This window comes from Bos javanicus, chromosome 2 (assembly GCF_032452875.1).
Source record: "Bos javanicus breed banteng chromosome 2, ARS-OSU_banteng_1.0, whole genome shotgun sequence".
Classification (NCBI taxonomy): Eukaryota; Metazoa; Chordata; class Mammalia; order Artiodactyla; family Bovidae; genus Bos; species Bos javanicus.
Window position 1 is genome coordinate 128058536 of NC_083869.1, and position 22892 is coordinate 128081427.

Genomic DNA, 22892 nt, shown 5'->3' on the forward strand with positions numbered 1-22892 from the left:
TTTAACTTTATTTAGAAACTCTCTTCAGAATATAAAGTCAAAGTTGTTAGTCAATCAGTTTTGCAATCCCATGGACTTCAGCCTGTCAGTCTCCTCTGTCCATGGAATTCTCCAGGCAAGAATACTGGAGTGGGTTGCCATTCCCTGCTCCAGGTGATCTTCCCTACCCAGGGGTTGAATCCAGGTCTCCCGCATTGCAGGCAGATTCTTTAACCATCTGAGCCATCAGAAACATCAACATAAAAACAAGGAAAACTAACCACAGAGAGAATTTAGCAGATTATGAACCCTTAATAACAGAAAGATTTCCCAATTTTTAAATTATTTAGATGAAAAGATCATCTCTGGTTAGAGTATCTTTTTAAATATGCCCAAATGAAATGAAGCTAAATTTTCTATATATGAAAAACAAAGTGAAGAAATTCCCTGGTGGTCCAGTGCTTAGGACTCTGCTGTCACTGCTGAGCACCTAGATTCAATCCCTGGTTGGGGAATTAAAATCCCACAAGCCACACAATGTGGCCAAAAAAAAAAAGTGAAAATGTTTATTTTCAAAGTTCCAATCAAATTAAAAATGCTATAATGTCTTAGTCCTAGATGCCAAAAAATTAGAATACTTTAATATTAGCTCCATTAATATTTATTATGGAGCTAACATTATTTATTAATAACTTTAATATTATTAATATTTATTCCCTCTTAGAAAAAATAAGAATAATGAAATTTGTTGTTGTTGTTATTGCTGATATTGTTGAAGAAGAAGGTTAGGAGAGAATATGTAAAAATGCCCCCATTTTACTGAAATGGTATATAATGTTATCAAATACTGACTTCAAAAATGTAAATATCCTTGGAAGGATTTACACCATAAACATTTCAGACTATGATTTGAAACAACATACAATTTCCCTCCCAGAAAATGAATGTCATTCAAACTGTTTCTCTATTTATAATTTAATGTTGATACAATAATCTACAGTTATGAGAGAAAGACTACTTTCATTAGCGTCTGAGGATAAACTAGTGAATATGGAACTTTCCTCACAGCTGACAGACTTTAAAAATGAAAAGGGTAAGATACACATATACAAAAAAAATAAAAAGAGATCTGGCAGGTTCTATGTTCTCTCAAAAGTTATTTCCACTAAGTTGAATGAATGTCCACAATAGTTCATTACTGATGTATATAAAGCTTCCGTTTTTATTTTATAAAGATCTGAGTTTCAGTTTATCAGTATTGTAACTATATACATGGTCTGGAGGAAAAGTCAAACACAGTTTTATAGATATTTGTCTACAGAAACTTTACTAGGGATGGAAGGTAGGTTAGAACTCTTGGAAAGTAGAGATAAAAGAAGTTTGAGGTTCTCAGAAAGACAGGAAGGCAGAGGACAAACATTAGAACACAGGATTAAGAAAGTGAAATTTTAAGCTTAGTATAAGACTGCTGAATAGAGGGCAATTCTGTTCCCAATTGAAGATGAACTAGTTGCAGACAGGGTCTCATTACTCACATACCTCCTGGCAGCTTTCCTGCCTACCATCTTCAACCCAGCCACATCCTTAGGTCCTCCAAAGAAAGTTTATTCAAAATTATTTTTCTGCTTGGAATGTCTGTCATCTTCTCATTCACCTGCTGAATGCCAATCTTTTTTTTTTTCAATTATAGCTTAATTCAAATGTTATCTCTTTCTCTAAAGCCTTTCCTGATTCCACTCACCTTCCCATAGCACCACTATCTGTCCATATTCAACTGCACCTCTGGAGAGCAGGAACTATCTCATATTGTATCCATAGAGCTTTGTTGCCCAGTAACTGTTTGAAGAATAAACCAATGAATGAAGGAAGGAATACTGAGTAACTATTATTTTAGAACTCTCTAACTCAATAATCCCATTCCAAGGAAATTTAACTGTATGTGTGGAGAGTAAAGACAACTAACAAGAAAAGGCTTGGGCCCAAAAAAAAAGAAACCTGGTTTTCAGGATAATCAAACTGGAAAAGCCTAAAAGAAATCAATGAAGCTTTGAATCTATGCCAAGATTATACTATGATGCAAACCTGCATAGTTGCAATTTAGGTAACCATCATTAGAGTACATTTATTTCTCAACTACATCTCACATTATAGGCAACAGTTGAGTACTTTAAAATCATTAACCACGCGAGCTAATATGCAGGACCAGGGGATCTAGAACACCTCTAAGAAATATATATATAAAAACGGAATCCCAGGGACACAGTCTAAAAAGTTAATGCCCTTGGGTAGTAGCTTCAGAAAATTACCTTTAAAATAACCTGATAGGAAATCTCCCAGCAACCTGTACCTCACTCCTGCTTAGACATTCTGGCTGGGTTCAACGTGAGTATGTCTTTCCCCATGTCTTCTTATCCTTAAACTTCACTCTCGTTTTGGGACCTCAAATAATCAGTCTTTCCTGACCTATCTCACATATCCCAAACCTACTTTCACCAGGTATTCACCAGCTTAATCCGATTCCTACCTCTCTTAGTATGGCTTACGGGCCTAGCCAGCAGCCAGTTCTGACATCTGTGTAGCTTTAAAATGAATGAAGAGAAGTCCTAGTCATTCCAACTTAATTCAGGGACAATTTAACTTAAGTACAATCAAGAGAAATGTCTCTAAGGGCCAGACAAAACAAAGCTTTAAAAAGACGGCAATATTTCCAGGCATATTTTCTTGGATACTCACTTGGGGGGGCATAAGACTTCTTCAAGAAATTCTTCAATCTTATTTACATCCGTTTTGACCTCATTGTTGAAAGTTATAAATGGTGGGTGGGTCCCCGGAGCCAAGTTCTGCAGGTCTGCAGGCTTCCTGTTAGGCAAAACAGTGGTCAAAATCAGGTCATTTTTAACTCTAACTAAAGAAGGCAACAAGACTTTACATTCTCAGAGTGATTCTAAATTTTAAAGTATATAAAAATGAATAAGAAAAAATATACTTTTTCCACTAAGTATAACAGCCGCAACAGTATTCTAGTAAGAGGCAAACCTCCACAAAGCATGTAATTTATGATAAGAACATTTTAAATCTTTGATTTTAATTACAAAGTTCTTCACTCATGTTCCAAATTTAACTGAGGTATTTATTAGAAATGGAGATAGAATGAGGGGAAGAAGACTTGGGAAAGTCAGTCTCTAGTCTAAACCCTGGCACCAACTCACTGTGTAAAGTTGGACAAACTATAACTTTTCTACTTCTCAAGGCCTTTTATTTTTTAAATAAGGGAGAGGAGTAGCTGATTCCCACAGTCCTTTTCCATAACATTTCAGGTGTTCCATAAATTCAGGTGTTATTTCCTTTCCATTTTCCAAGTCCAGACTTGATGGGAAAAAAATCACAAGATTTGACTAGTATCAAAATACTTTAATATATAAAAGACAGCACAAACAAAGATAAAAGGCAACACAGAATGGACAAAATGTGACAGTAATTAAGAAGGACTTTGTCCAAATTAAAAAATTCTAATAGGTATAGGTCAAAATAAATTGGTAAGCAACAGATAAGTGAACACATGGAAAAATGTCCGTAAATGCAATTATACAAGAAATTCAAAATTAAATAATGAAGACATTTTCCTGTTAATTAGGAAAAACTGAAAATACACAGAACACTAATAAGAACGGTAAAACTGGTATGCTGCTGCTGCTAAGTCGCTTCAGTCGTGTCCAACTCTGTGCGACCCCATAGATGGCAGCCACCAGGCTCCCCCGTCCCTGGGATTCTCCAGGCAAGAACACCGGAGTGGGTTGCCATTTCCTTCTCCAATGCATGAAAGTGAAAACTGAAAGTGAAGTCGCTCAGTCATGTCCGACTCTTTGCGACCCCATGGACTGTAGCCCACCAGGCTCCTCCACCCATGGGATTTTCCAGGCAAGAGTAGTGGAGTGGGGTGCCACTGCTGCCCTATTAAAAAGCAAAATGCCTCACCTAAGCCCAATGAATCCTAGAATCAATAACATGACCAGATATGGTATGCATCCTAAGGATAAAACATGAAGCATACATCACCACCTAACAACCATTCTTACCAAATCAAGCCTCCTAGGGCAGCTGTCTCTCAATCTGCAATCTAGGGAACCAGGTAAGGTGAAGTCGCTCAGCCATGTTCAACTCTTTGCGACTGCACATACTGTAGCTTAACCAAGCTCCTCCGTCCATGGGATTTTCCAGGCAAGAGTACTGGAGTGGGGTGCCATTTCCTTCTCCAGAGGATATTCCTGACCCAGGGTTCGAACCCAGGTCTCCCGCATTGTAGGCAGACACTTTACCATCTGAGCCGCCAGGGAATTCCTTAGGGAACCCAGGGTCCCCTGGAAAAGGGAGCGGCTGCCCACTTCAGTGTTCTGGCCTGGAGAATTCCATGGACTGTGTAGCCCATAGGGTCGCAAAGAGTTGGACACGACTGAGCAACTTTCACTTTCACTTTTTCATCAGATAGTCCATGAGGTCAGAACCACTCAAATAATACAAAGACATCACGTACCTTTTTCACTCTCGTGTTGTACAGTGGGGTTTTCCATAGGTTACTTGGAGATATCACAAAGTAACAAATACAGAAACAGATACAAGAATCTGTCTTCTATTAAGGCGGTCATTAGATATGTACAAAAATATAAAACAATGCCAGTCTTCTCACTAATTTTGTTTTGGAGAATAACTGAGATGACAATGAATTCATGATTGTTCTACTTAAATGAATTAGTAAATAATTATTTTAAATTTCTAATTTTAAATAGAAATTTTAAAATTTTATTCCTCATTTTAATTTCTAATACAGTAAAATCAATATTAACTGAAAGCTCTTTGAGGTCCTCAATAATTTAAAAGAATAAAGGGGTCCTGGGACCAAAAAGTTTATTTATAGGAAACATGAGGAGTTACAGGACAAAGTTAAGTGATATCACAAGGAAGCAGTCAGTCAAATCTAGAATTTGAGGCAATCTACAGTTCAACTAACTGGATTTTCACCAGTCAATGGCAGAAGGACAAAAAGCCACAAGTGGGAGTTAGAAGGGATTGTTGTAGATTAAGAAAAATTTATGACACATAACAACCAAATACGAGTTTAATTTGTTTGAATCCTAATTTGAACAAACCAGTGAAAGAGAAAATATTTTGGAGACAACTAAGGAAACTGGGGTGGGGGTGGGGGGAGGGGAACCTTTCCAGTGGCTTATCGGTAAAGAATCCACCTGCAATGCAGGAGACACGGCAGGAGCTGCGGGTTCGGTCCCTGGGTCTCAAGCAAGATCTGTTGGGGAAGGAAATGACAACCCACTCCAGTATTCTTGCCTGGAAAATTCTATTGACAGAGGTGAATGGGGGCTACAGTCCATGGCACTGCAAAAGAGTCGGACACGACTGAGTGACTAAACAACAGGGAAACTGATTATACACTGGGAACTAGACAGTCTAATGGCGTTATGGTAAGGAGGGAAGGAAGGTCTGTACTAGGGGAAAAGTGCTTTGGTAAGGTAAGGAAATGTCATTACTGTTTGGAGATATACAGTGAAATAAGTAGAGGTGAAATGACAGTATTCCTGGGGTGCACTTTGAAATATTTCAGGGAAGAAAAAAAAAAAGGGACAAAGCAAATGGAAGCAAAATCTTGATAACAGAACTGAAGTTATGAGGAAGTTGATTCATTTTTGTATATGTTTGAGAACTCTTATAATTAAGAAGATGAACTTTAAAAACTTAAAAAAAAATAACGCATTGCTTCCAAGAACTTTTCCCCTAGTACAGACCTTCCTTCCCTCCTTACCACAAATGCACGCAATTTGAATAAAATAAAGGATATCTTCAAGTGCACCATGAAGGTAAAATATTTTGTCAGTTTATGTCTGGAGAGTGCCTCATCTACTGTTATATTCCAATAAAAAATACAAGGACTTGGTAATCATCCAAATAGCTCAAATGTTCTAACTCAGGGCCTCCCTCTACTCAAGTTCTACAGCATATCTCCTTCCCAAGCCAAAGAAAAATAGGACTATTTATCAACTTCTGCAATAACCTAAATTCCAAAAGAGAGCTTTTAAAAGTCAAAATCTGATCTGATTTTCAACTCTTATTCTTTTACTGAGCACTCTTTGGTTGGACAAGGTAAAGTTGAGCACCAAATAATCAGAGTACATGGAACGTGAGCAAGTCTTCCAGATGCACATTCAGTTGAATAGTGAGGTATGACTAGAGGGTTCCAGTAACTTTTACATAAGTACTCAACTCCAAATCAGAATTGTTCTGTTTTTCATTTCACTGGTTTCTTTTTATGTTTGGCTCTACTGCATGGTTTGCAGAATATTAGTTCCTCTGACCAGGGACTGAACCTGGGCATGGGCACACGGCAGCCCTAACCACTGGACCACCAGGGAATTCCCACTCATTTCTTTTTGTTATTCCTTCTTACTCATCATCTTAACCACCTGTTCTTTGATCACTAAAGGGTCCAGCATGTCCAAGATGGTAGTCTTCTTAGTTTTCAAGTCACCCACTCATATTCTCACTCAGAATCCCATTTGTTCCCACTTACAATTTTTTTCCTCCTCAACTCAGAAAGACCATGCACAAAATCAAGAGTCTGGAAATCCTAACAATTTAGGGTTTATATATTTATTTCCAACTCCTAACACTTAAAAAAGTTAAGAAAGTAGCACAAAGGTAAGAAAGAACAACAGTATCTCATCACTGCAAGGAGGGCTAATAAAACTGTATAAAATACACAAGAGAAAGAAAATACACATATCTTCCATCAATGCCAGTGATGAATAAGAACATCCTTTAATCTGTCACACACAAATTGTGGTCACCTGGAAGACACCTTTCTCACTTCAAAGTTATAAAACATATCCACTAACATTCTTATGACTAATGAAGCATCCATTAATGCTTAAGTATAAGGTAATCATTTTTTCATGAACAGGGCAGAGTTAGGTAAAGGAGAAGAAAGAAATCAATGCTGTAAAATAATCCATAAGGGAGGGTGGCAAAATAGATAGCAGTTATTGCTTCTACAATAAATTATAACAATTTTCAAGGTTTCCAAACAAAAATATTTGTTAGAGGAAGGATAAAGTTAGCATGGTAAAGAAGAAAGAACCAAAAAACCAAATAAAAAGAACCTGGTTAAAGTCCCAAATTGAACAGTTCTGCTATTCACCAGCTATGTGACTAAATAAATCACAACTTCTCTGGGTCTAGATTTCCTCATTTGTATTATGGATATAAGACTTGGTTTGTCTGTAAAGATCAAATCAAATAATGGGTATGAAAGTGAACTAAACTTTATATAAGTGTTCACGAAAGTGACAATTTTAAAACTCTAAGTCTGATGGTTCAAAATTCTATTTGAGTCTGATGGTTATTTAGCATTAGCTGGTACTAAGAAATTTGATTAACATAAAAGTGTGTAAGTAAAGTGAAACCATGCACGACTAGTGAATAGTTGTTCTTGTTTCTGCTGAAAGGCTATATAGATTTTTTTTTTTTAAGGTGATGATACTATTTTCCAAGATTAACTGTTGAGATGAAGGACAATCATGTTAGGTCCTTGCTCCAAGTGAAAGTAGATTTGAGAAGAAACTTTAATGCCTCTAAACAGATCAGCAGATTTCAAACAGACAAGCTGTAAGCACTGAAGTGACTCATTTAGAAGCTATTATCAAGTCAGCAACCAGATAGAATCTAAGATTCTTCAACTTCAAGTCCTCACTTGGTCCTCTAAGGTCTCAGGTGTTTTGTCTGACCGACAAAGGCTCATTTTTACAGAGGCTTCACAGAAACAGGGACTGCAATGTGAAAACAATGCAACTGAATAGGCGATGACTAAAATTTTCAGGACATCTTTGGTTTATTTCATAAAAGGCCTTCAATAAGTATTCAGCAATTCATTCAAATTCATTCAAATGTTTCCCTCAACGGATATCTAGGAAAGTAAAGTGCACAGAATTCATGCCTTGATATGAGAGCATGAATATTCTCCAATGTTTCGGAGGCTATTTATTTTCACAGTTAGTCATCAGAGTAAGTCTTTTTTTATAGTAGTCTTCTATTTAGATGAAAAAAAAATTATTCTGTTATTGCCTATTTTGTTTCCAGATGAAGAAAAGGAAATATATAAAGAGAAAAAAGTAAAACAAGAAACAGAAAGAGAAAGACGGAATGAAAAGGAGGCACCTTATAGAAGCTAATACTTTAAGCAACTTAAGTGGCTTAACTTCAATTAAAATTTAATTCAGCACAAACAATTGGAGGTCCTCGAGCTGGTGGCTCCGTTCCAGCAGCTTGGTAAAAATGAGTATAGCACAGCCACAGGAGACTGGAGATGGTTCTTAAAAATAACCAACTCTAACTAGTTGACTCACTAAATAGAAAAAAATACTAAGGATGTAGACTTATTTGTTAATTGAGTTTCCTTTTAAAACTTTAAAGGTGTTGATTTTTCAGACATAAAATTAATTCACACAAGTCAAGAGAATGCTAGACATGCTGCTGCTGCGTCGCTTCAGTCGTGTCCAACTCTGTGCGACCCCATACACGGCAGCCCACCAGGCTCCCCCGTCCCTGGGATTCTCCAGGCAAGAACACTGGAGTGGATTGCCATTTCCTTCTGCAATGCATGAAAGTGAAAAGTGAAAGTGAAGTCGCTCAGTCGTGTCCGACTCTTCGCGACCCCATGGACTGCAGCCTACCAGGCTCCTTCATCCATGGGATTTGCCAGACAAGAGTACTGGAGTGGGGTGCCATTGCCTTCTCCAATGCTAGACACAGTATATGGCAAATAAGCAAAAAAAAAAAAAGAAAAGTAACAACACAAATCTTTTGGTTCAGATCACTTTACTCCTATTAATTATTCTTCACTAGATTTGCTATATTCTGACTAATACTAAGTCACTAACTGAATGACTGAATTGTTGTGGACATCAAACCACACACACCAAGATCCCAGTTACTAAGCATCTGCCTATGTGTCCGCGTTCAACCAGTTAAAGGATTTTATTTATTGTGATCAAATGTGGTATACTGCTGATCCCTGTCTACTTTAAGGTCCATTTGTGGAGCAATCATTTTAAAACAAAATAACATCTATGAAAAGGTACCAAATACAACTTTTATAATTCTTAACAGATTTATAGTTTATAAGCAGAATGTATACTGATAACAGGGCTTTCCCGGTGGCTTAGCAGTAAAGAACCACTTACAATGCAGGAGACACAGGTTCGATCCCTGGGTGGAGAAGATCCCCTGGGGAAGGGAACGGCAACCCACTCTACTATTCCTGCCTGGAGAATCCCATGAATAGAGAGAGCCTGGTGGGCTACAGTCCATGGGGTTGAAAAGAGTTGGACATGACTCAAGTGACTGAGCACTCACACACACACATGATAACAGGTTTAGAAAACCTTTCATTTACAATCCAATTTTCTAATCCAGCTCTTAGTGGCCTCAACAGGATTTCCATCTTTGAAATTATCTTGAAAAAGAACATAAAGACACATGGCAATGAAATTCTCCCTGTCTGTCTGTTTCTCTCTCACACACACACACCGAGAGTATACATGTGATTCAGAACACATTCATGAGACATGTATCTTCAACTGTAGGACCATTCTAACAAGGGCTTCATGTAGCCCAAGTCAACTTTACAAAGGGAAAGGACAGAGTCTGTACTTTCCTGCCTGACCAGCAGCAGGAAATGAATGATTTCTCTAAAAGGCTGGACTGTTCCACTCCACTTGGTCTCTCTGTACATGTTATTCAAGCTGCTGTTTACTAAAGACATATCTGGAACTCAAACTTGCTAAAGACTATTTTCAGAAGGGTGGAACCACAGAGACATGATAATGAAAGCAAATTACCTCAAGAATACACTTGGAAATCAGATTTTGTTCTGAGTTTATAAGTCCTTTTAAGATATACAGAGCTATCATTTTCATAGTTCCATTGTAACATTTTAAATTACTTCAAAATTGTTAAAGTTTAAACTATCATAGTAATCTTCCAAACTTTACGCCATGATAATGGCAACTTACTGTGGGTCTGACTCACACAATGTTACAAATGGTGCCCAGACTTCTAAAGCAGAAGGAAATTAGTGACACCACAAAGGATGAGAGTTTCAATGTTTAAGATAGGAATGGAAAATGAAAACAAATACTGCTCAGACTTTTAAGGGGGTTTTCTCCAATTTACTTATTTTCTCTGAGAATATCATGGAGGAGGAATTTTATGCACTGGTAATATAACACTGCTTTTAGGGATTTCTTTGGAAGGAATGATGCTAAAGCTGAAACTCCAGTACTTTGGTCACCTCATGCAAAGAGTTGACTCGTTGGAAAAGACTCTGATGCTGGGAGGGATTGGGGGCAGGAGGAGAAGGGACGACAGAGGATGAGATGGCTGGATGGCATCACTGACTCGATGGACGTGAGTCTGAGTGAACTCTGGGAGTTGGTGATAGACAGGGAGGCCTGGCATGCTGCGATTCATGGGGTCGCAAAGAGTCAGACATGACTGAGCAACTGAACTGAACTGAATTTCTTAAAGTTATCATTTCTACTCTCAATTCCCCAAACCAGAGGAATTTACCCTAACAACTACATGGCCACACTCAGCTATATCCAAGTCAGTGTCTCAGTGTGACTGTCTCTCTCATTACTGTTCTCATGCTTTCTTCTTTCTCTTCCCCCAGCCTACCTCTCAGGCTTATCTGTGCTCTAATGATGCTGATCTCTGATTTAGGAACTTCTGAGCGCAGTGAAGATAGTGGAAGTCTTTAAATAAAGATCTTGATCACTGCCATGAACCTGTTAGCCAGAAAGGCCCTATAATACCAGTGTGATAAAATAATGAATTCTATTCAATGAAAGGTTTGAACATGGTTTGATATGAGTAGTTTCTAATAAGTATGGTGAAGATATTTAACATGTAATGGACACTGAAGAACTGTCAGTTTACTTTACCCTTCCTCCTTCCTGAGATTAAAAATGAGGTAACTGACCTCCAAGACGGAGAAGGCAGTGGCACCCCACTCCAGTACTCTTGCCTGGAAATTCCCATGGGCGGAGGAGCCTGGTGGGCTGCAGTTCATGGGGTCGCTATGAGTCAGACACGACTGAGCGACTTCACTTTCACTTTTCACTTTCATGCATTGGAGAAGGAAATGGCAACCCACTCCAGTACTCTTGCCTGGCAAATCCCATGGACGGAGGAGCCTGGTAGGCTGCAGTCCATGGGGTCGCTAAGACTCAGACACGACTGAGCGACTTCACTTTCACTTTTTCATGCATTGGAGAAGGAAATGGCAACCCACTCCAGTGTTCTTGCCTGGAGAATCCCAGGGACGGGGGAGCCTGGTGGGCTGCGGTCTATGGGGTCGCACAGAGTTGGACACGACTGAAGCGACTTAGCATCAGCAGATCTCCAAGAAGATGAGATAGCTTGCCCGAGGTCCCAGGGAAACCAGGGACAGGGCTCTCTCTGCACAGATCCAGGCCTCTGCCCCTCACATTTTCTACTATGCCATGGTTGCTCCCCTTTTGATGATGTGGTAACATCTTGAAATGTGCCCCACACTTTATTATTTTCACTTACATTCGCCTGAAGCTTTTGTTCAAATGGCAGTTGATAAAAACTTAAATTCCTCCTAAAGCCTACAAACGTTTTTTTAATCTAAAAGTTCTATAATATGATTTCAGCATAAACCGAAAATTAGGTTTAGAAATTACTCCCACAACAGTCTTAAGGCAGCACTGGCAGGCAAGCAGCGGGAGGCTGCTCCAAGCCTCACAGGGGCGTATGATACCACCAGCGTGGGCATTAACACCAACTGAGCTGCAGAGAGAACCTGTCACACAGCACCAGAACCAGAGACTGGCTTGTTCCTATGGATGGAATGGCATGTAACAATCATTTTTTCAGAGCAGAGAGTGGGCTTGAAAAAGCTCTCAGTAGAGTTCTATTGCTCTCCACCAGCTTGTTCTGGGATCAGTACATTTCACCAAGAAATTAGACAATTAGCAGAAAAAGCAGGAAAACAACCACTGTGGGCACCTAATCTTTTCTCCCCCACAGCTTTCTAAAAACAGTCACATTTAAAGTTTTAAGAATTATAAAAGGTACTTTTTACTACATAATGTTTTATTCTTCTGTGACAACTTTATTCTATTGACTTTTTTTTTTTGAGCCAATGTTCACTTTCTTGAGGTACCTTCTCTTTGAAATCTTAGTTAAGACTACATATTAAGGGTGGTGTTGTTGCTCAGTGGTGTCCAACTGTTTAGCATCCCCATGGACTGTAGCCCGCCAGGCTCCTCTGTCCATGGAATTTCTCGGACAAGAATACTGGAATAGGTTGCCATTTCCTTCTCCAGGGATCTTCCCGATCCAGGAATCAAACCCATGTCTCCTACTTGGCAGGCAGATTCTTTACCACGGAGTCACCTGGGAAGCCCATATAAGGGTGAAACTCATAGAAAAGGTCTGGAAGGATGATAAACACCGAACCTAAGTTCAATTATCTCTGTGAAGGGGAACTTGATGACCAAGGTTGGGAATGAAGGGGACTCATTATCATGTACTAGCTGTATATTTTTAACTGATCTTAAGAAGGCTTTTTTTTTTTTTTTTTAATATATACTGTAGACCTAAGATTTTTAAAGAAAGCTAAAGAATATAGGCTCCAATATTCAGTGCTCTCTGTTGATTTAACACAAAGCTCTAAGAAATAAACATATATCTTGAGGAGTAGATTTTCTATCAGGAAACCCTGAATCTTTCATCCCACTTCTCACATGTCACTTTTTACATGTCGGGTACCTTACATATACAAGCCCTAAACATATACAAGCCCTCAAATATCAATCAATTTCCAGGAATAATGTCTTAAAAAGTTTGTAAGTGAAAAGTGAAACAGATGAGTTAGAAACGGCTGTGACAAGTTCACTTCCTTTTCTGAACCAGATTCCCATCGTTTTTTGTGCTATTACTGGTATGTACCACAATCAAGCACTGTATTGAGCTGTTCAAAGAAGGCTTTTTTCAAAGCATGGCAGTCAAACTCACTTGCTCCAAGCCAAAAATGGAATAGGAGGAATCCATGTATTTTAAGACACACTAAGGGTGTGTGCTTGGTGGCATGGTCTATTTTTAGGAGTTATATTGGGAAACTCCCTTTGTGAATGCGTGTAGGAAAAAAACAGTAATAGAAGGGTAAGTATAAATTATTTCATTCTTACAACAGTCCTGTCCAATATGAGCTAGGTTTTTCTTCAAATGATCCTGTAGTTTTAATTCTTATAATTTCCAAGGCTTACTTCTATGTTCATATATGTAACCAAAGGGGTTCCTAGAAGACTTTATGACTTATTTTCAATAAAGAAATTTTAAGTCCTCAAAATCTAATTAAGTGAAGCAAAAAAAAATTTTACAGTCCCAGAGAATGATAATAGAGAACAGGGAATGGGATTACAGCTATCAGATAATTCTCATCTTGTGATGCCCAGAAGAAGAATGCACATGAATTCTGCTACCCACCAAGTGACAGCCTGTCAATATTTTTTCTTGGATACTGTTCATGATTGATATGCTTAAAAAATAAACAGCAAAGCATGTTGTGGCATTTGTGTCAAGAGGAATACATTTCCACTGCCACATCCTAAATTGTCTATTGGTATAAATGCTCTCAATCCTTGGCTTAAACCTTTTTTTTAAAAAAGTATGAATGTTCTTTGCCTCGGATCTGTTTGCTAGGGGAGAACAGAAGTTCTTGAGGAAAAAAGCTTACTGCTTATCAGGGCTCTTCACAGCCCTCTCCACTTTGGTCTATGGAGAGAAAATTAGAAACATCCTTCAACTAGCAAGAACAATCACAGGGCCATAGAGCAAGGTAACTGCTCTTATTCTATAATTGTATTTAACCAAATATGGTCAAAATCATATTATAAAAAACTCCTATTACTCCCTACTACTCATAGGTTAAATGAAAAAGACCACAGCAGTAATCAGCCTCCTAAAATTCCATGCTTAGCTTTAAAAATCCAGATACATAGGCCATGTGTTTCCTAACACATGAGAAGTCATCTGCTTAGAAAGTTCCTCATAGTTCCATGCTCATCCTGTAAAGTCAAAGATGTCACTGCATCTACACTAAAATAGCTCCTGGTGCTGCTCTTGAAATATAGAGTAAACATACAATAAGTTCTTAAAAACACAGAGTGGTCACATGCAATATACTGACACTGTGAATTATCCATAATACTCACGCAAGTTAAATGTGTCCATCATTCAGCTGAACTTTAATACATTTCTTTAGAGAACATAAGCAAGCAAAGTGAGAGATGGGGAGAGGATCAAACTGAAAACAGTAAAGTATGTACTCAAGTTGATCCCCAACTATAACCAAATCTTACCTTTTCAGGTCAACAGTTGTGACACTAAACACAACTCCTTTGAGCCAAAGAATCATGAAGAGCCTCTGGGAAAAGGGGCAGTTTCCTATGCTTTCACCATCACTGCCAGCCTGGGAAACAGAAATGAACATTAAAAAAAATGTCAAAGTGATGATACACAAAACTACAGACCTTTTTCTGAATTTTTAATCAAGGGTACGAGGAGACAGGGAAAGTTGCTCTGTGGAAGGAAGAAACTCAGGTCTTTCATTGGCCTCTTTCTCTCTTATTTATTTGGCCATGCTTCGTGGTTTGCAGGATCTTAGCTCTCCCTGACCAGGGATTGAACTTGGGGCCTCAGCAGTGAAAGCGCACAGTCCTGACCACTGGACCACCAGAGAATTCTCACCTCTTTCTCTTCTTAAAAATGTCTAGCCTAATACAGCATTGTCCAAGAGCACTTTCTGCAATGATAGAAACTACCTGAGTCACCACTGTCCCAAACAGTAGTTATTTGTGATACGTGGCCAGTGAGTACTTAAAATGTAGTTGGTTCAACTGAACTGAATTTTATTTACTTCTAATTAATTTATATTTAAACAGCCACATGTGGCTAATGGCTATCATATTGGATAGCACAGGTATAATCAACCCCTAGGGGGAACATATATCCTTGTGTTGGGGCAAAAACTATCACAGGTTTTGTGAAATGTAAGTTACTTCTTACTCTATGAGACAGTATTCTTTACAGGGCAACACACAAAAAAAGGAAACACGTGCTTGCCTCCAAAGAGTAAAATAATCACCAACCTCCCCCAATATTTAAATCGCCAACTTAAAATAATAATTTTTAAATTATTCATTATAAAAATCCCGTATCCTGTTTACACATTCCTTCAGGGAACAAGAAAATAACAAAAGATATCTTTAGAATAAGTTATCTGTGAAAGTTGTATCTGACTCTCTGTGACCCCATAGACTGCAGCCTACCAGGCTCCTCTGTCCATGGGATTTTCCAGGCAAGAGTACTGGAGTGGGTTGCCATTTCCTTCTCCAGGAGATCTTCCCAATCCAGGGATTGAACCCAGGTCTCCTGCATTGTAGGCAGACGCTTAACCATCTGAGCCACCAGGGAAGCCAAGTTATCTATAATCCTACTCAATTGATTTCACTGAGCTCAACAATGACACAAAATTTTCCTAAAAATCAGAGTGAGACAAATCTTTAACTCCATCATGTAGGTCCCTGAGTTTATAAAGGAGGGAGGGAACAGGAAATCAGAGAAAGAGCCTGCAGGGTAGAAGAGAACACTCTGATACTGACCAGCAGCCAACACAGCCCTCTTGACCATGAAGTCTATGAATAGAGCCAGAAGTTACCTTTCAACAAGTCACTCAAAGATGTTGGTAAAAGTACTGTTTATTTTCCTAAAGTAATTCTCAGAAACTTCAGAAGCCATTTCAGTAAAATGCTACATTAGTAAAGTCATTAATTCCTATACAACAGGGAAATGGAGGGGAGTTAAAACAAAAGCAGTTACCTGATTAAAGATAATATTGATACAACCAACAAAATACATGGGCATATAAGGAGGATCTCAGAACTCCACCCTAATCACATAGCACAGGATATGCTTGGTTTCATTAAAAGAATTTTTGATCATTCTTTATCAGTAACAAAACATCAAATTGTAGCCAGCATGAATTATATTCATTTCTAATACTATTAACTTGTACAAAAATTTACTTCCTAAAGAAGGTCTAGTTCTTAAACTTTGGTGTGATTAAAAACAACCTGAAGAGGGGCTTCCCTCGGGGCTCGGGTGGTAATCTGCCTGTGATGCAGGAGACTGGGTTCCATCCCTAGACTGGGAAGATCCCCTGGAGAAGGAAATGGCAACCGACTCCAATATTCTTGCCTGGAGAATTCCATGGACAGAGGAGCTTGGTGGGCTACAGTCCATGGGGTCACAAAGAGTCAGACAAGACAGAGCGACTAACTCACTTTTCAAGGAGAAAAAGTGAGGCATCTGCTGGACACATGAAGAAACACTGATGTGGAAAAGTTAGGACAGTAATTTCTTCTTCAGAGCACAAGTCAGTTTACAGTACTAAGTCACCCCACTAGGTTAAATGTATAATAAATCGGCACCCAAATCTGCTTTTTAGAAGATGCTGACCATCTAAACAACATATGGAACACGGATAACATACAACTAAATTTACCACAGATAAAAAGGTAACATACTACCTTTCTACACAGCTTAATGATTAATATTTTCATATTTCATACAAACCTGTAGCTTCATATGCCCCAATTTTCTTTTATTTTTTGCATTTTTCCCCTCCCGGTTTTAATATCCTTAGCAGCAGAAGTATAAATATAAGAAAAAAGTAGAACAAATTGAGACTTACTGGAAAAGCAGTAGTTTGATAGACAAAGAATGAGTATGGCTTATCATCTTCATCCTATTCCATTTATTTAATCTATAAAATTAACTGTATTTTCCAAGTCTCTGTGACAGCAATGCGAAAATAAATAAATTGGTAAAGAAGATGTAATAAAGATGTTTTATCTAAGCACCTGGAAACACATTAAACTGCAGACACGTTGGAGGTACACCATGACTGCTACAGGGCAAGGAAACTGTGCCTCAATTTCCTGCAGCGGCCTACACAGCGCAGCCTAGAGCACGGACAGGAGAATCCTGGCACGTGAACCGCTTCATGAAAACCTGCTCAGACTACAAATGTCCCTGTGTCTTCACCCCTTTTGTCTATAATTTTCCACCAGTTTTACCAATTTACTTCTCTTTCAGGTATAGCAAAAGCTTGTTACACATCTCATACTCCTCATCAAGCTACTTTCCTTTATGCACAAGTAAAAACATAGCATGTAGGAGACTTCCTTGGTGGCCCAGTGGCTGACTCTGCGTCCCAGTGCAGTGGGCCTGGGTTTGATCCCTGGTCAGGAAACTAGATCTCATATGACACACTAAGACTCGGTGCAGTGAAATAATTAATTAAAAAAAAAACATAGTATGTGCACTCTCCAATACAAATCCGGAAAAAGGCTTTTTATTAACTACTCTCCTAAAACTCAAAACAATTCAAATAAGAAATAGTACCATGAATAAGTTTTTCCAAAGTCATAAGACCACTAGAAAATTGGGAGTTACTAGTCAGATGATATTTTCATAAAGTAGAGTGAAACTGTGGAAAAACTCAAGATTTCCAGTAGTCATAAATCAAAACTTTCTCTTTTAATCCAAGTTGTACTAATAAAATTCCATTTCAACAAAGTTAAAGGATCTAAATCAAGCTTTTGAGTATCAACTACAATGAATAGTTGGTCCAACCAACTGAGGAGGGTATTATGGTACAATGTAGTATACAAAAAGCATACTACAACTGGGAATCATGGTATCTTATTCTACACTGTTTTGTATTGATGACAAAAATGAACATATAGCATTTAAAAAGGTACATACAGCATTTTAAAAAGCATTCATACAGCATTTTTTCAAAGTTTTGCTTTTTCTATTTCTTCTAACAGTAACATACACATTTTCAATATTTTTATTAAATGAAAGATTCTTTAAACTCTATAGTGCTTTAAAATTTTCAAAGTTTCACACACAATTTCATATAATCCCAAAATTACCCTTTTTTACTCCTACCCCTCTACTGCCCCTTTCTCCTTCCGTCCCCCTCACTAGTAGCCACTAGTTTGCGCTCTAAATCTGTCAATCTGCTTCTTTTTATTCACTGGTTTGTTGCATTTTTTAGATTCCACTTGTAAGTGATATCATATAGTACTTGTCTTCTGTTTGACTCATTTCACTTAGCATAATGCCCCCTCCCCAAGTTCATTCATGTCGCTGCAAAAGGCAAAATTACATTCTTTATGGCTAAGTAGTATTCCCTTGTATGTTTTATATATGTGTGTGTGTATATATACACACACACATACATATCACATCTTCTTTATCCATTCATCTGTTGATGGGCTCTTAGCTTGTTTCCATATTATTTACCTTGGCAATTGTAAATAATGCGGCTATGAACACTGGGGCGTATGTACCTTTCTGAATCAGTGTTTTTGTTTTTTTCAGATATATTCCTAGGAGGGGAATTCCTGGGTCACGTGGTAGTCCTATTATTAGTTTCTAAAGAAACCTCTATACTGTTTTCCACAGTGGCTGTACCAATTTACATTCTTACCAACAGTGTCTAAGGGTTCCCTTTTCTCCACACTCTTGCCAACATTTGCTATTTGCATTCTTTTTGATGATTTCTTTTCTGACCAGTATATGGTGATATCTCATTGTGGTTTTCATTTACATTTCCCTGATAATTAGTGATGTTGAGCATCTTTTTATGTTCTGTTGGCTATCTGCATTTCCTCTTTGGAAAAATGTGTATTCAGTTCTTCAGGCCATTTTTTAACCTGGTTGTTTTGATGTTGAGTTGTATGAGCAGTTTATATATTTTGGATATTAATGGATATTAACCCCTTATCAGTCTATCATTTGCAAATATCTTCTTTCATTCAGTAGACTGCCTTTTCATTTTGTAGTTGGTTTCCTTTGCTGTGCAAAAGCTTTTAAGTTTCGTTAGATCCCATTTATTTATTTTTGCTTTTGTTTCTTTGCTTTAGTAGGCAGATCCAAACAAACATTGCTGCAATTTATGTCAAAGAATGTTCTATATGACTTATAGGTTAATCTAATCTAGGTTAATCTAATACATTTCATGAATTTAGCAGCTAATTTAGACAAAATCCAGGCTAAAAGTTGGGCTTCCCTGGTGTCTCTGCAGTAAAGAATCTGCCTGCAATACATGAAACACAGGTTTGATCACTGCATCAGGAAGGATCTCCTGGAGAAGAAAAGGGCAACCCACTCCAGTATTCATGCCTGGAAAATCCCATGGACAGAGGAGCCAGGAGGGCTACAGTTCATGAGCTTTCAAGAGTCAGACAAGACTTAGTGACTAAACCACCACTACCACACTACAGGTATACTTTAAAACCTCATTTATCTATGCTTTCCTCTAGAAATTTTATAGTATCTGGTCTTACATTTAGGTTTTTAATCCATTTTGAGTTTGTGTATGGTATTAGAGAATATTTTAATTTCATTCTTTTACATGTAGCTCCAGTTTTCCCAACACCATTTACTGAAGAGACTATCTTTGCTCCTTTGTATATTCTTGCCTCCTGCATCATAAATTAATTGCCAATAGGTGGGTGGGTTAATGGGCTTATTACAAATCTATGAATCTGTCTCTGTGCCAGTACCACACTGTTTTGATCACCATAGCTTCTGTAGTTCAGTCTAAGGTCAGGAAGCATGATTTCTCCCTCTTTGTTCTTTCTCAAGATCGTTTTGGCTACTCAGGATCTTTTGTATTTCCATACAAAATTTTTAGTTATTTGTTCTAATTCTGTGGGAAATGCCATTGGTATTTTGATAGGGATTGCACTGAATCTGTAGATTGCCTTGGGTTGTCATTCAGTCACTTAGTCACGTCCCACTCTTTATGAACCCATGGACTGAAGCACCCCAGGCTTCCCTGTCCTTCACCATCTCCCAGAGCTTGCCCAATCTCATGTCCATTGAGTCAGTGATGCCATCCAACCATCTCATCTGCTGTCGTCCCCTTCTCCTGCCTTTAATCTTTCCCAGCATCAGGGTCTTTTTCAATGAGTCAGCTCTTCGTATCATGCGGCCAAAGTATTGGAGCTTCAGCTTCAGCATCAGTTCTTCCAATGAATATTCAGGGCTGATTTCCTTTAGGATTGACTGGTTTGATCTTCTTGCAGTCCAAGGGACTCTTAAAAGTCTTTTCCAGCATCACAGTTCCAAAGCATCGATTCTTTGTCTCTCAGCCTTCTTTATGGTCCACCTCTCACATCTGTACATGACTACTGGAAAAACCATAGCTTTGAATACATGGACCTTTGTCAGCAAAGTGATGTCTCTGCTTTTTAACACACTGTCTAGGTTTGTCATAGCTCTTCTTCCAAGAAGCAAGCATCTTTTAATTCCATGGCTGCAGTCAATGCAGTGATTTTGGAGTCCAAGAATAAAGTCTATCACTGTTTTCATTTATTTCCCCTGTTATTTGTCTTGAAGTGATGGAACTAGATGCCATGATCTTAGTTTTTTGAATGCTGATTATTTAACAATATTAATTCTTTCTATGCAAGAGGATGGTATATTTTTATGTTTGCATTGCCTTTAATTTCTCTCATCAGTGTTTTATAGTTTTCTGAGTATAGGTCTTTTAACTTTACTACTTTTAAAACAAAAACTGAAACACTACAGAAGGTCAGGGCTCCCCTACCCTTGAACCATTCACTAGTCATTCTTCTAGATTTTTATTTTCTACATACATACTACTTTTAAACATGCAATCACACTGCATAGCTTTTTATAACATTTTATTCCCAAACTAATATGATCAGTCCTCTGGAGACTGTAAATGTCCCAACCAGGATGGCATCAGAGAAGGCCAAGGAGGGAGCCAGGGCCTTCAACACTGCCAGCCAGTGATGGGAACCCTCCCTTCTCCTTGGTTGGAGGGAAGTAAGGTGAGGGGTGTCAGAAAAGGAGGCCTAGAACAGAGTAGCCAGGACTTTCAAGCTCAACCAGCTATAATGAGGCCACTTCGAACTGGGGTGTCAGTAGAGACCACTTGGGGAGCTGGAACTCTGATCCTGGCCCAGCATACTGAGGAGCCTCCCACCTTGGGTATCAGAGGAAGCCAAGCGGGGCACATGGACTTCTGTCTCTACTTGGACATCTATCTCCACCCGGCTTCTCCTGCCCACCACCCTTCCTCTCTGCCTCCCCCTTCCAGACAAGTGTCAGAGAAGCCTTATTTGCATGTCAGAGAAGTTTAAACCAAAGGTTTAAATAAGATCCAGAGTTTCATAACATAATAAGAAAATGTTTAGGTTTCAACTGAAAATCACTTGTCATACCAATAACCTTATCAAACTGAATTTTTAAAAAAGCAATCAAAAGATGTCAACATCAAGATGACAGAAATGTCAGAATTATCTGACAAAGATTTTAAAGCTGCCATGATAAAGATGCTTCAATGAGCAAGTATGAACAGCTTAAAACATAAAAACAAACATAAAAATAGCCTCAGCAAAGAAATTCAAGATATAAGGAGGAACCAGAAAACAAAACACTGGAGACTCCCCCCACCCCATGCCCATTAGTAAAGGATCTGGTAAATGTTATCACCCCACCAGAGGGTGGAAGTCAGGGCTAACCCATTTGGCCTTTGCTGGCACGGGTCGGGGATAGGACCATATAGTTTTTCCTGTGGTGTTTGGAGTAGAGCAGCTATTGTCTGAAAGTCTTCTGTCTTGTTTAGGCCGTCCCTTTCCTGGTTTTCTGGCTAGAGACAGCAGCCTTCTGTTGGTGGTGTTTTGTCTGCAGCTGTTGGTGTTTCCAGGTTGCTGGTTTCTATAGCGCTAAGTCTGGGATATATGAAGCAAAAACTCAGGAAACTCACCACCACCATCCACTACTCCATCTTCCCAGAAGTGCAAGTTTTTCAGATGTATTAAATTTAAAAAGCAAAACTAATACAATGCATTATTACTAAGCCATAAAAAAGAAATAATGCCATTTGCAGCAACAAGGATAAACCTAGAAATTATCTTAATAAGCAAAGTTAAGTCAGAAAGACAAATACTATATGACATCACTTATATGTGGAATCTAAAACACAACACAAATGAACATTTGGAAGTGGAAAAGAAAATGAAAACTATATAACTGAATCATTTGGCTGTATTTCAGAAATTAACACAACACTGCAAAGCAACTATATGTCAATAAAACGTATAAAAATTAAAAATAGATAAAAGGTGGTAGTATATCTACATAAAATGAAGTGCTGATACATTCTATAACTTGGATGAACTTTGAATAATTATGTAAAATAAAAGGGGCCAGGGACTTCCTTGGTGGTCCAATGGCTAAGACTCTGCATTCCCAATGAAGGCGGCCTAGGTTCGATCCCTGGTCAGGGAACCAGATCCCACGTGCTCCAACTAAGGCTCAGTGCAGCCAAATAAATAAAAATATTTAAAAAGTAGCAATAAAGTTTAAGAAAAAAAAGCAGCTAGTCACAAAAGATCACATTATTTCATTTATATGAAATATCCAAAATAGGCAAATCCAAGAGACGGATTAGCAGTTGCCTAGGGCTGAGGGTAGAGGAGAGGGGATGGAAAGAAAAGGGAGTTGAGAAGGACTGCTAATGGGTAGTCATTTCTTTTTGAACTGATAAAAATGTTCTAAAATTAGACTGTGCTGATAGTTGCATAACTTTGTGAGTATTCCAAGAAACCACTGAAATGTACATTTTAAATGGGTGAATTGAGTAATATCTGAGTATCTCAATAAAGCTGTTTTAAATGTATATACAGATTACAAGTAGACAAAGATTACAT

General features: G+C 38.3%; 1 protein-coding gene across 1 annotated transcript in view; it reads right to left on the reverse strand.

Moving 5' to 3' along the window:
* Positions 1-22892, reverse strand: part of CLIC4 (chloride intracellular channel 4) — a 78474-nt gene that overhangs the window by 24842 nt on the left and 30740 nt on the right. Inside the window, exons 2-3 of the mRNA XM_061393103.1 lie at positions 14433-14542; positions 2713-2838 (exon numbers count right to left, since the gene is read on the reverse strand). Coding sequence (XP_061249087.1) covers positions 2713-2838; positions 14433-14542 — 236 coding nt within the window. The remainder of the gene's footprint in view (positions 1-2712; positions 2839-14432; positions 14543-22892) is intronic.